Raw genomic sequence first — 12,806 nt, 5'->3', positions numbered from 1 at the left:
TGGATGCACAGAGTAATAACCTGAGTTCATTCACTTACGCTTTATCAAGTTTGCCAAAGGTTTATTACATCAATCAGCCTTTGCTGTGTACCCAGCAAAATCTCAATGGCATCTAACAAAAAGCATTCATTTTCCTCTCTGGCAAGTATGTAGTTCCCCTAGGACAGCTCTAATTCAGGCTGCTGGTAAGTGCAGTTCTGTTCCATGTGTCTCGTTTTGGGGTTCAGGATGAAGACCCAGTGGCTACCTGGGGTATGTTCTCCTTGTGTCAGAAATCAGAAACCTGCTGTCTCTTAAAGCCTAGACTCAGAACTGGCACACTGCTGCTTCTGCCCACATCCCATTAGTCAAAGAAAGGTGACCAAGCCTAGCACCAGGGGGAGAGGATGAAAAGCCTTAACATGGATGTGTAGGCAGGCAATGTTTGCTGAACAAAAGTCTAATAATCTAAATAATCTATTGCATGTATTAATTTTGCAAAATTATACATTGCAGAGGGTTGGTAGATTAAGAAGAGGGATGTGGAAGGCTTCTGAGATGCTGGTCATCTTCAATTTTTAAAAAAAAATTTTGGGGGGATAATCAGGTTTATTTATTTGGTTTTTTAATGGACTTATTGGGGACTGAACCCAGGACCTCATGTATGCTAAGCACCCGCTCTACCACTGAGCTAGATCCTCCCCTGCAGTGTTCTGTTTTTTAGCTGGTTGGTGGTTACAGAGGTGGGTTCACTAGGTGAAAATTCTTTAAGCTATACATTCATTTATTCATGATCTGTCCACTTTCTCTATAAATGTGTAGTACTTCAAATAGAAGCTTATGTTTAAGAAAAGAAAAATACTCTGAGACATTTTTAGTATTTTTTTAGTTTTCTGAATTTTTAGTTACTTTCTCCTGGAAGAGTCTGATTAAAGTGAATGGCGTGATGCTTGAATCATGAGTCTTTTTAAAAAGTTGCTGTGAGAAAGTTTATCTTTCCAAAGAAATAATATATATTCCTGTGATGAAATAAATGTTATATTTGCATATTTATTAGTAATGTGAAGATAACCAGGTTAAGTTCATTACCTAAAGCAAATTCATATAAATGTCTACGGCCATTTCTGGGTACAATGAAAATTTTTAATTTTGCTTTTGGATATTTGAAAACAAATGTTTGTAGAAAAATGCATTGATCGTGCCAGTAATAAAGATAATGAACAGAATTAGAAAACAGTCTGCCTTATATGCACCCCATCAAATTTCCAAAGTTCAATGTCACCTTCAAATAAGTTTTAAAACAAAATTTGAGAATTTAAAAAATAGTTTTCGTAATTTATGCAGCAAGAGTATATCAATGTATCCAAATTATCACTAGATAAAATTTTACTCTTGTGTCTTTAAATCTTTTGAAGCGCAAAAGGTTAAAACGTTGGTATTATTCAAACTGTGGACGATAATATCAATGTAGTGGCTTTTAAGAAGCATTTCAAAAAAAGAATAAAACAGAAATGATCTCTTAAGAAAGTGTAAGATTGTTTCCTCCTGAAACTTTTCAGTTGTGTGTGTGTGTGAGAGAAAAGCAGGTGGCTAGAGGGGGATGGGGTGGGCGTGGCAGCGGGGGAGGGGTGTATAGAGAACTAGATTTAATATAGGGGCAAAAATCTAAAATATATTTATCAGTGGTGTCACTGTCTGAAAGCCTGGCAAAGAAAGGAAAAGTCTGATAGCCATTGCTTGTCACGGAAAGGAGGGTCTCTAGTCCCAGCACCTAGTCTTGCCCTGGGATTTGTGGGTTACTTGGCAACCTGGGGAAATCATGACTAGTGCTGTGTCTAGAAAATAATTTCTCCCCAGGAGTCCTGTGCTTATCCTATTTATAGCCAAGTCTCTAATGATTTAAGGATAAAAACAACTGAAGGACTGTTATTATCATGTGCTACTTAGTACTTCAAACACTGCTGATGACAGCAGCCGTTCATTCTAAAGCCCACAACCTAAATGAACAGGTAGACAGAAGGGTGGCAACAGTGAACACCTGGATTACTGACTCCTGACTCACTTCAGCATTTGCTGTGTTCTTTTCACCCTTTTTGTGTTGATGGTGTCTCTTTTGCCTATGGTCTCGTCTGTCGTCCTCTGCTTTGGTCTGTTTCTCTGAACAGGCTTCATTTTACTGTCTTCCTCCCCAGATTCCAGATTGATTTTTATAGTACATTTGTCATACATTCTGCTGCCTCTTTTCCTGGCTTCTCTTGGGCATTTTTCCTTATATATAAGCTTTGAGACTTTGAATCTAAAATGCCACTACTGGTTCTATATAAAATTGAATTATAGTTATAAATATTAGGAGAGAATCAATGTTTTTATATTATACCTTCCCACCCAAGAACATGATTATCTATGTTTTCCATTCCTGAAGGTCTTATTCTATGCCGAACAGTGAAATTGTGTAGTTTTCTCATTCAGGTCATATGCTTTACTGACTAAATTTATTCCTAAGTTTTTTATAGTTCTTGGTATTTATTGTGAATAATTCCCTCCTCTGTTTCTTTTCCAGATTCTCATTGTGTATTTATGCATGCAATGCAACAAAAAATTTTTTTAAACAAGTTTCCTAAATGTTCCAGTAATATAATCACCCACTCAACAAAAAAAATTCATCTCTTACTTTCCAAGGTTTATACCAGTTATTTAATTTTCTTGTCTTAGAAAACACTTGTTTTAAGTGCAAAAACAGTGTTGGAAAGCATGAGAGCCTATCTAGTTCTCAATATCACTTTAATTGGTTTTAAGTGTTTCACCATCTAATGTATTATTTGTTACTAGGAACTTATAGTCTGTATTTTAACAGGTTCCCTGTTCTCATTTAAAGATTGTGTTTTTATACAATCATATAAATTTCTCCCTTCACTCTTTGACATAACAATTAAGTTGATATCTTTTCTGATGTTGAACAGCTTTGAACTTGATCATAGGCCATCACTTGTTTACTATTACTGGATTCTAAGGACCAGCATTTTATTTAGATTTTGACAATCTTTTTTTTTTAATTTTTTGGGTTTTTTTGGGGGAGGTTAATTAGGTTTATTTTTATTTGTTTATTTTATTGAAACATAGTATTTTTTATTTGTTTATTTTTAAACAGAGGTACTGGTGATTGAACCCAGGACCTCATGCATGCTAAGCACACGCTCTACCACTGAGCTATATACCCTCCCCAATAGATTTTGTCAATCTTGAACCATAAATTACTTCCTTAGTTTTCCTTTTTAACACTATCTGCATTAGAATTTTTTGTTAAAGGTATGCTGGTCTCATAAATGAATTGAACGTTTTCCACCCATCTTTATGGCTTGGAGTAGTTTAAATAACCTCAGATTTAACTGTTTAAAAGTTCAAATCCAAGAATTGATGGGGTATTTGTGCATTATAATGTAGCCCTGTAAGGCTGTGCCAGCGTCTGCTAAGTGTCCATAATTTAATCAAGTCTACTTCTTGAATCCGTTCTGGTATCTTCTAACATTCTAAGATGTCACCTATCTCCTTCAAGCTTTTAAATTTGTAATCTTAGAATTGCAAGTTAAAGTCTCTGTTTAAAGCCTTTCTGTATTTGTGATGTTTCTCCCTTCCTTTTCTTTTTCATTTTCTCTTTTTCCCTCGGTCAGGCTCAAGAGTTTATATAATTTATTATCTTTTCAAAAAAACCCAGACTTACGGGAGTTTGTGCCAGGGTGTGGTTGTGTGGTGGAGTAACTTCGAGTTCACTGATTTTCATCATCCTTAATTTCCTTTTCCGAGTCTTTTGAAAAAATGTTATTTTACTGTTCTAACATGTTTTAATTCCCTTATTTTTCATTTTTGGGTCTAATAATGAAAGTGTTTTAAGTCTATAAACTTCCTTTGGGTACAGCTTTCACTATGTCTTTCGGTTATTAGTTATAAATGAAGTAATGAGTAGACCACTTAAAGAAAAAAAATTGAAATTTCTGTGTTATTGTAGTAATTTAATACATAACAAAGATGGAAATTCATTTTAAGGCCAAAAAAGATTTTTAATAAGTGATGCTGGCACAAATGGCTATTTTGAAGAATATAAATTTAAGAATATAACATCCATATCTTTTTCCATACACAGAAATAAGTTCTATAGTTTTACAACTTAAGTTTTTAAAAAAAATCTTGCAAGAAACATGTGACTATATGTGCTATCATGAGTCAAGAAGGAGCTTCTTAACCAAGATTGAAAACTCAGAAAATACATAAAAATGTTGGTATGGAAAATACATAAACAAAGTCGACAGACAAATAATAGATTATGAAAAGATACACTTATAAAAGATGACAATGCGTATTCAGAAGGCTTAAATACTAATAAAAACAAAGACAATTACTAATCCAATGGAAAAAATGGACAAATGATAAGCACAGCTGTCATTTACAAATGCTCGAACTTAAACTAGATCTCAGGGAAATGCAAATCAAAGTAATAATGAACACAGCTGTATGTGTACAACTCTTGCAAAATTTAAAAAAGCTGAGGATGCAGGAAAAGTTGTACTCTAATAAATTGCTCGAGGAAATGTAAATTCTTACATTCTTTTAGGAAATAAGCAGACAATATTTATAAAAATTTGAAATATGTGGGACCTTGGATCCAGTAATCCCTGGGAATCTATTCCAAAGCAATAAAACTACCAGCGTATAAAGAAATAAAAACAGTATATACAAGCATATTATAGAACTTATACACAACATGCTCATGGGGACAAAGGAAATGCCCATCGGTAGCGTGGAAATCACTTAAGCTGCTAAAAATATTCCTTTCTGGAAATATGGTAAGAGTGAACTTCTTTGGTCCTCTTGAAATCAGGAGTGACCTCGCTCGTTTGGGCCAGTGCAGTGTGAGTGGAAGTGATGTGCTCCTTCTGGGAAAAAGCTTTGAGTCCATGTGCTGCTCACCAGACTCTCTTCCCAGCCTGTAGTAGCTCTGGAAGCTGGAACCAGCCTAGGACATCATCGATTTGGGCAGCCGAGTAACTGAGGAGCAGAACTCCCCTGCCTTCCCCTTTGGGACACAGAGAATGACCAAAGAAAGAAAACTTTTGGACAGGGTAAGCCACTGAGATTTTGGAACTGTTACTATAGCATAACCAAGCCCATGATGACTGCTCAAGTAAGGCAATGGCTAAAAATTTACAGCCCCTCACATAATTCACTTTAATCTTGCTTAAACCAGGTGGCTTGGATTGAGTTTCACAAGATATTGCTGAGAGACGAAAGATGCTTAGAAATATTTAAATTATTGTCCTAAGTTTTTATAAGAAAAACAGTTAATACATCTTTATACATATATTACTATATGTAGAGATTATATGAATATGGAGAAAATATGAAAGAATACATACAAAGTTGTTAAACGAGGCTATAAAAGAAAGATAAATCTAGGCTATAACAATTAAAAAAAAGCTAAGTGGTGTGGTGTGATCACATGCCTGTAGTTATTCACATTTAATTGTAATTACAAATGAAGTATTACTGACTAGATATCATAAAATAATTTCATACAGTATTTCATTGAATCCAGGATGCTTTGATGCCTGGCGCTCTTTAGTTTTACCTCTGTTAAGAGGTTTTCAGGCACTTGGCTGAAAATGCTACTAAGAAATGGAAGTGGTTCATTTGCAAAGTGTGGTCTTGCCTGGGCTGTTAGAAACGAAAATTTGCAGGCCCCACTGAAGACAATCCTGAATCAGAAATTTGGGGTGGGGCTCAGTGATATATGTTTTATCAAGCCTTGAAGGTGATTCTGATGCAAACTCGTTTCTTATTCGATAAGATGTAGCCTTAATTCAGAGGTTAAAATGTAAAAAAAAAAAAATCTTAGAAATTAAATAACTTATTAGATTGTCATTTTAATACACTATCTTCTCTGCTACTTCCAATTTGCAAATTATTTTTGTTTCTTACAATACAAATTCCCAACTATCAGATGTGATTGGCTTTTTTGTTTGTTTTTTATCTGCTGGGTCACAGCACTACAAAGTAACTTCGGTGAGATGAGGTGTCTACCATAAATCCGAGCAGCCAAGACAGGAGACTGGGCTAAGAGAGCAAGTTCTGCAAAACTCAGAGAGCAAACTCAGAACAGAACTAGCTCTGTCACAGGTGCTTTGGGCAGTTTTCCTAAGAAGCATGTTTGAAAATGTCACGCAATCGACCTAGTTGAATGTTTTAATTTTATGTTGCTACAGTACTTCTCCTGTGAAGACAATGGAATGTTGATATTCAATAGTGTTTATACTTTCTCTTTATTATGTTTCTATTTGAAAAATATAACACTTTGGTGTTTAAAAATTTTTTAATGCTTTTTCTTTGGTAGTTTCACACACTTTACAAATAATTTTGTCTTTAAAATTATTTTTCTGTCAATACTGTCTTCAATCATTTTCTGTTCATTTTTCAGCTGTATGTTTCATTGATATTTAAGTATCTTTGATAATCATTTTTAAAGAAAAAAGTTCTGACTGGGACAAAAGAACACTCCTGTTTTTGTTTACGTTTCTAAGAGGAACATTTCAAATGAAATATCCAAATAACGTCTCGTTATTTGGCATTCCTGTGATCACAGGCATTGTTGTATCGTTACCCTAGCTATAGTAATTCAGCATTAGTTTAATGACTGTGCTACAGGCTCGTGCTCGTTCTGGTCCCCTCTACTGCTTTCATTACAGCCGTCATGATCTTTTTTACATTCACAGTGGATCATTCCTCTGCTTGAAATGCTTCAGTATTGTTTTAGGATAATGACCAAAATCTTGAACGTGGCTTCAAGGCCCTGTATGATCAGGACCCAGCAGATCTTTCCATTTTGCTCTGAGCTCCACTTACATGGGCCTACGTTAATCTTATTTTTTAAATTATGAAAATGTTTAAACATACTAAAAGATAACATAGTTCAAAAACCCCCTCTACAGCCAGTTTCCATAATAATCAAGGTTTGGCCACACTACACCTCTAAAACAATACAGACATCTTGTTTATTTTCATCTTCTTTTATCTTGCCAAGTTAACTTAGCTTCTAGGGTAAAATGGTGCTCAGCCTTGCTGGGGAAACTATTTCTCTGGACCTCAGATTGCTCTTCTGTGAATCGGGAGTAATTACAGTACATATTCTCTTAGAGTCATTGTAAAGAATAAATGAATTCATACATTTAAAAAGCTTAGAACAATGTTTGACATACAGTACATCTAATAAATGAGGCTATTATCATTTAGGACAGGTTACACATTTCCCTACCTCAGGGCCTTTGCGCTGCCTACAAGCCCTGTTCTCTTGCCCTCTCAGACTTTATTCAGCTTATGTCCACCAATAGTTCAAATGTCACATCTTCAGGGAAGATGTCCCCAACCTTCCCAGATTAGGCTATATACTGTCTTCATACAATTTATGCTTTTCCTGCATGGCACTTATTTAAAATTATTCATTCATGAGGCTGATTAACAGCTTTCTTTCCACTATACTGTAAGGAGCTCCATAAGGGGAGAAGATGGTATCTGTTTGGCTCCCTGTTTTAAATCCCCAATACCAAGTACAAAGTAGGTGCTCAGAACATTTATTCAATATTTAAGGATCAATTTCTTTTCATCTAATTTGTTTTGGATCAAATTCTCTGCTGTCAACATATATAAAACTCATTATGATAAATGTAGTAAGTTTTATACCGGCTTAAACAACTTGTTTTCAGTTATTTGAGGGATGGAAGTATATTAATAAAGAGTAGTTCTTTGCACAGATTTCTTCACAAGGAAAAAATGCTTCTAGGTGTAAAGTCTATTTCAATTTAATTCTACAGTAAAGGCTGATGGAGTGGAAATCAGGTAAGGTGCAAGCTGGCAGTTCAGTGGTTCAGGTATAAACAGAAGGAAAAACCTCCAGATAACCTTTCAGTTCACTTTCATATTTTCACACAATTTCTACTTGTGTATGAGTTTAGGGGATTTGATGACCTTACAAAAAGTAGTCATCAGATCTGTTTTTTTTTCCTAGAAGGATCCACATGTATTTAAGAATTAGATTTGTAAATTTTTTCATTACAATGGTTGTGAAAGAATGATTCTCATGAAACTTCATTTCCCCAAGACACTAGTCATTTATTTTCAAGCTTCCAAATTATATACTCAACTATTAATAAAATAAGATGTAAAAAAATACCCAGCCTCAGATAAGTTTCAGAAGCATCTCCTCATTAAGTTCAGTTCACAAACACTCCACAAATAGTTAACTCTGACTTCTGATGGGCAGTACATGTAAGGAAGTCTAGAGAACCTGTGCAGGAGAGGAGGAGGAGGGTATGGCCAGATTCTGTATTTAGCATTCTGTGTTCTGTATTTTCCTCTTGCTTGGTCATTCTGCTTATTAGCGTATTAAAAGCTCCAAGAAATCTGCTTAACTTGGTTTAAATTTTTGACAAACTTTACAGAACTCTTAACTATCTCAAAATTAGAGTTAGCAGAGACACTTTGAGAATTGCTAGTCTGGCCGCATTCTATACATTGATGAGGTCAGAATCCTAGTAAAAGTATAAAAAACCACCTTGGTTGTAGTGGTCCCATGACTCCTGGTGACCATTAAATGTTCACAAGTCATCCATTTAATACATTCATTTTAGAATCTTATCAATAGTTGACATTTTATCTTATAATTTGCAGAATCTACTTTCTGTCTTTTGAAAAACAAGGTATCTGCCAGTCTCCAACCTCTGAGTACTTTAAAAATTTTCTATGTAATTCTGAGAAGTTTAGTAATAGCAATTTAATAACTACACCTATCAGGTTTTAGTCGGGGGAGTGAGGTAAAGTGGTATCTTAAAGCATCTGAGAGATGAAAATGCAGACAAGCCTTATTACCTTTGGCACCAGCAATTTGAAAGCTGCCAGGGACATATATTGATCCTTTTTAAATCAGTGGGAGGTGCATAATAGAATTACTTGAGGAATTATCTGAAAATATATGGCACCAGCGGGGTTGAGGCCCTAGTTATGCATATTTTGAAAAGCTCCCCAGATGATTTTGAAGCACGTTTCTAGAAAATCCTTGGTTTGGATAATATGCTCCTCACTGTAATCGTTTGCAGTAAGTACAACGTAACTGTTGTCTGTGATAAAGACAGTAAAGACCTCCAAGCTTTCAAGTCTTTTTCTTTCTCTTTCAGGCCAAGGGTCTATGTATTTTCCTCTGAGTACACTGCACTCTGATTCTCCTAACAGCAGTTTAGGGCACTCTACCATTATTCCTTGATCTGGCTTATCAGAACTTAGATGGTAAGATTATTTTCCCTCAAAGTACACATTTCTTCCACTTGATCAATTCTTCCTCTATGGTTAAATTTAAGTTTACAAGAGCAGTTTTCGTAACCTTTCTTCTTCTTCCTGGGAGTAGGAAAACGACAAGTGTACCAGAAAGTCTTGCTGACTGTTCTAGAACATTCTTTAGTGGATGACATTCCCTAATACAGTCTGGTCTTGCCTCTGTGAGTTCTGTGGTCTTACTGGTTCACTATCCATTCAGGTTCACTTGGCTAGACAGTCTGACGTATCCTCCCCACATAATCTCTCCCTCCTCCTTATGTCCTGAATGCAATCTACAGAGCAACCTTTTTATCTGTTCCTCTTCTAGATACACAGCCCCGCACTACCCTCCTCCCTTAAGGGTTGTTTCTTCTAACCGAGTTATCCCTTCTGTTGCTATATCCCAGTAGTTTTACTCCACCAACTCTTGACCATATGTAATATATTAAAATATATTCTTTATTATTCCTATTCAGTGAATTGTCTGAGACTTTAAGTACAATTTTTTTTTAATTTCTGGGAAATTAAAACTGTTATTCTTTTTATCTTACAGTCTTCAGAGATCATAGTTTTCTTTAAAGAAAAAATATGGAATTCATTTTGTTAACTTGAAACAATATATAATTTAGATAATTATTTCTTCCTTTCAAATAAAACCTCCTACATTTAATTGACTAATAGTTTAGGCACAGGTTACTATGCTTGACCTAGGTTTATGTGAACTTGAAATAATATCATTAAGTTTTCAGCTGTCTTAGCAACATCAAAGGAAAAGGACCAGCTGAATACCACCTTTGTTCCTAAACTAGCAAGAGCTAAGACACATACAAATTTCATGGCAAGTAATCTAAAACTCCTCTAAAAATGATTAACTGTTATTCTATCCAACAAGAAAACAAATACAGCAGATCTATCTAATGAGTTAAGACACCAGATACGCGTCATGCAGTGTCAGCACCTAGTAACAAACCTCTAAACTTTAAAATTCTGTTTCACAACTTCTAAGTACTCATAATACATTTAAAAGGTTGATACCTACTTCAAACTACGTATAGAAGTACCAGAGAACACAACTGTCAAGTAAATGTGCATATACACCAGAGATTCTCAAGTCTGATTTTGGAGCTCACACTGGCAGTCTCCAAAGATTCAAATATGTATTGCAAAGTCATCAGCATAACTTTAAAAAAAAGAATTTTACATGGGGTGGGAGAAATATGATCAAATAGCTGGATATTCTGTCTCTAGACTGTTGACAGACATATCTATATTTCTCATGTCAAAACGTGACTGACTGAATTGGCCCAAGGGACAGGTTATCTTTTTATCTTATAGAAAATTGAGAGTGCAAAATGTAACCAATAGAAATTAAAACAAAAACAAGTAAGCATTTTAGAGTAGTTTTTTTCAGTACTTTCAACTTCTGATAAAATACAGTACAGTAAAAAAATTTAAATATGCTGATTTTGTTTTCTGCTATCAGGTTTTAAAAAAAATTCCATTTTTTTTTGGTCCATATTCAGTAAAAAATAAAACTAAAGTCTTGTGTTTTTCATACCTGAGTTAAGAGCTCTAGGGTATTCCTAAAAAAGAAATAATGTAAGTTATAAATAAAAAAAGATGGTTCAAAGTAACAAATCCATAATCAATACCACTAATGGTGATATTCCTTAAGCTTACATTTTAATGTTTTCCTTAATGAGTGTGTCTAAATATGTTTTTTTTTTTTGGTTGTTGTTAACAACACCTCCAATCCACGCCAAACACATCCATGGACTTTATTAAATCCAGGAAAATAGCCTAAAATGTTGGTTGCAATGCCAGAAATGGCAAGATTAAAACATAATTATATTTAAAATGGTCTTCTGTTTATTTTCAAATATGTTTTTTATATGTGCACTTTAAATTATTTAACAACAAAAAAAGATTTTTAAAATATATAATTTCAAGTCTCAAAGTTAATTCGAAAGAAATGTGTAACATTTCATTTGAAAATAATAGTTTTGGCAGATATGTGCAATATTCCTACATGAGTTCCAAATTTGTCATCAAAACCATCACATTTTAATATTTTAAAGGGGAATTCAAGGTAGGAGATTTTTTTTCTGTATTATGCAACTGACTAAAGACTACTTTCACTTGTAAAAATAATTTACACTAAAAAACTCAGGCGCAAAAAATCTGATAATTTGTTTATCAAAATAACAAGAACAAAATAAGCAATGAAAAAATAGCAAAAGTCATTACAAAAAATAGTAAATTCCTATTTAAATTCCTGTGTTCACAGGTTAAAAATGTTTCTCAGTTAACTATATCACACAGGTTGTAGATACTTTAAGCTATAATAGGGAAAGGTAACATGGGATATTTGAAACTGAAGCTGTACTTACCAAAATAGTTTTAACCTGAGCCTTTGACATCTTCAGAAATGTACTTGACAATAATGTATAAAGTATAGTTATTATTTAGTAGTATAATTCAGTTATTTTTCTTTGAATTGCTCTAAATACTCCTTAAATATTTGAATAAAATTATAAATATTTATTACATTTGGGGGCCCAGTTCTCTAAGCACAATGGAGTGTATGAATTAAAAAGCTGTTATTTTTTTTCTGCTACACAAGCATATGAAGATGTCTTTCTTATTCAAAATGCCTTTGATTTAATCTTAGTTTCATATTTCAAGTTATTTTAGAACAAATGCAAAGGTCAAAAGACTATCATTGCTACTCGAATATTCCCATGAAATATATCATACCCACTGAAGATTGAATACAATTTCACTAAAGAATATCAAATTAATCATTTCCTCCTATAAATATTTTCTTTTTATTTATTTTGTATTTAGAAGTTGCAGTTTTAAGTACTATTAACAGAAAATACATAACAAAAGCTTCCTAACAAGTGAAAAAAATAATTATAAATGCTGGAAAAATTGGCCTCATTAACATATTTACAGACTTTTACTTAATACATACTCCATTGGAAATTAATTATGTGACATTTATACAAGCATTAACATTTCCAAATCACTCTGAGTAGAGAGCACTTCAGTTCTTTACTGTCTATACCCAAAGTTGAAAGTCACTCAGTCTCTGAAGGCAATACTGACAAGCATCAGAAGTGGTCAATCTGAGATGCTATTGACATATTGTTCTGTTCCCTCGCCTAAAGACGTTTCTGTTGAGTAAGTGTCCTTATGCTTCTTCTTCTCTTTGCTCTGATCTTCCTGCAGCTTCAGAATTATGTTTCGTATTTCTTCTCTTTTTGTTCTCATTCTTGGAGGAGGAAACCAGTTTGCCAAATTCATAGGTAGTTCAAAACTAAGAATTGGATTCTTGGAAATAAAAATATTGAATGTACATTAGAAAATTATAATAATATTTTAGTTTCAATCACAAAAGCATTCCAGAGTTAAAATGAATAAAATCAATAACATTTAATAAGTATTTACTCATCTTACTCATTATCACGTGC

At 33.9% G+C, this 12,806-nt stretch overlaps 1 protein-coding gene across 6 annotated transcripts in view; it reads right to left on the bottom strand.

Moving 5' to 3' along the window:
• Nucleotides 1-9,771: 9,771 nt before the first annotated feature.
• The window catches only part of SENP6 (SUMO specific peptidase 6), a 106,519-nt gene continuing 103,484 nt past the window's right edge, over nt 9,772-12,806 (bottom strand). For all 6 annotated transcript variants that reach the window (XM_072965516.1, XM_072965517.1, XM_072965518.1 and 3 more), the window contains one exon: nt 9,772-12,666. In XM_072965516.1, the coding sequence (XP_072821617.1) occupies nt 12,457-12,666 (210 nt within the window). In that variant the 3' untranslated portion in view covers nt 9,772-12,456. The remainder of the gene's footprint in view (nt 12,667-12,806) is intronic.

Source organism: Vicugna pacos, chromosome 8 (genome assembly GCF_048564905.1).
Source record: "Vicugna pacos chromosome 8, VicPac4, whole genome shotgun sequence".
NCBI classification, from domain to species: Eukaryota; Metazoa; Chordata; class Mammalia; order Artiodactyla; family Camelidae; genus Vicugna; species Vicugna pacos.
The sequence above is the reverse complement of the archived record's forward strand: the minus strand, read 5'-3'. Positions and strand labels throughout refer to the sequence as shown.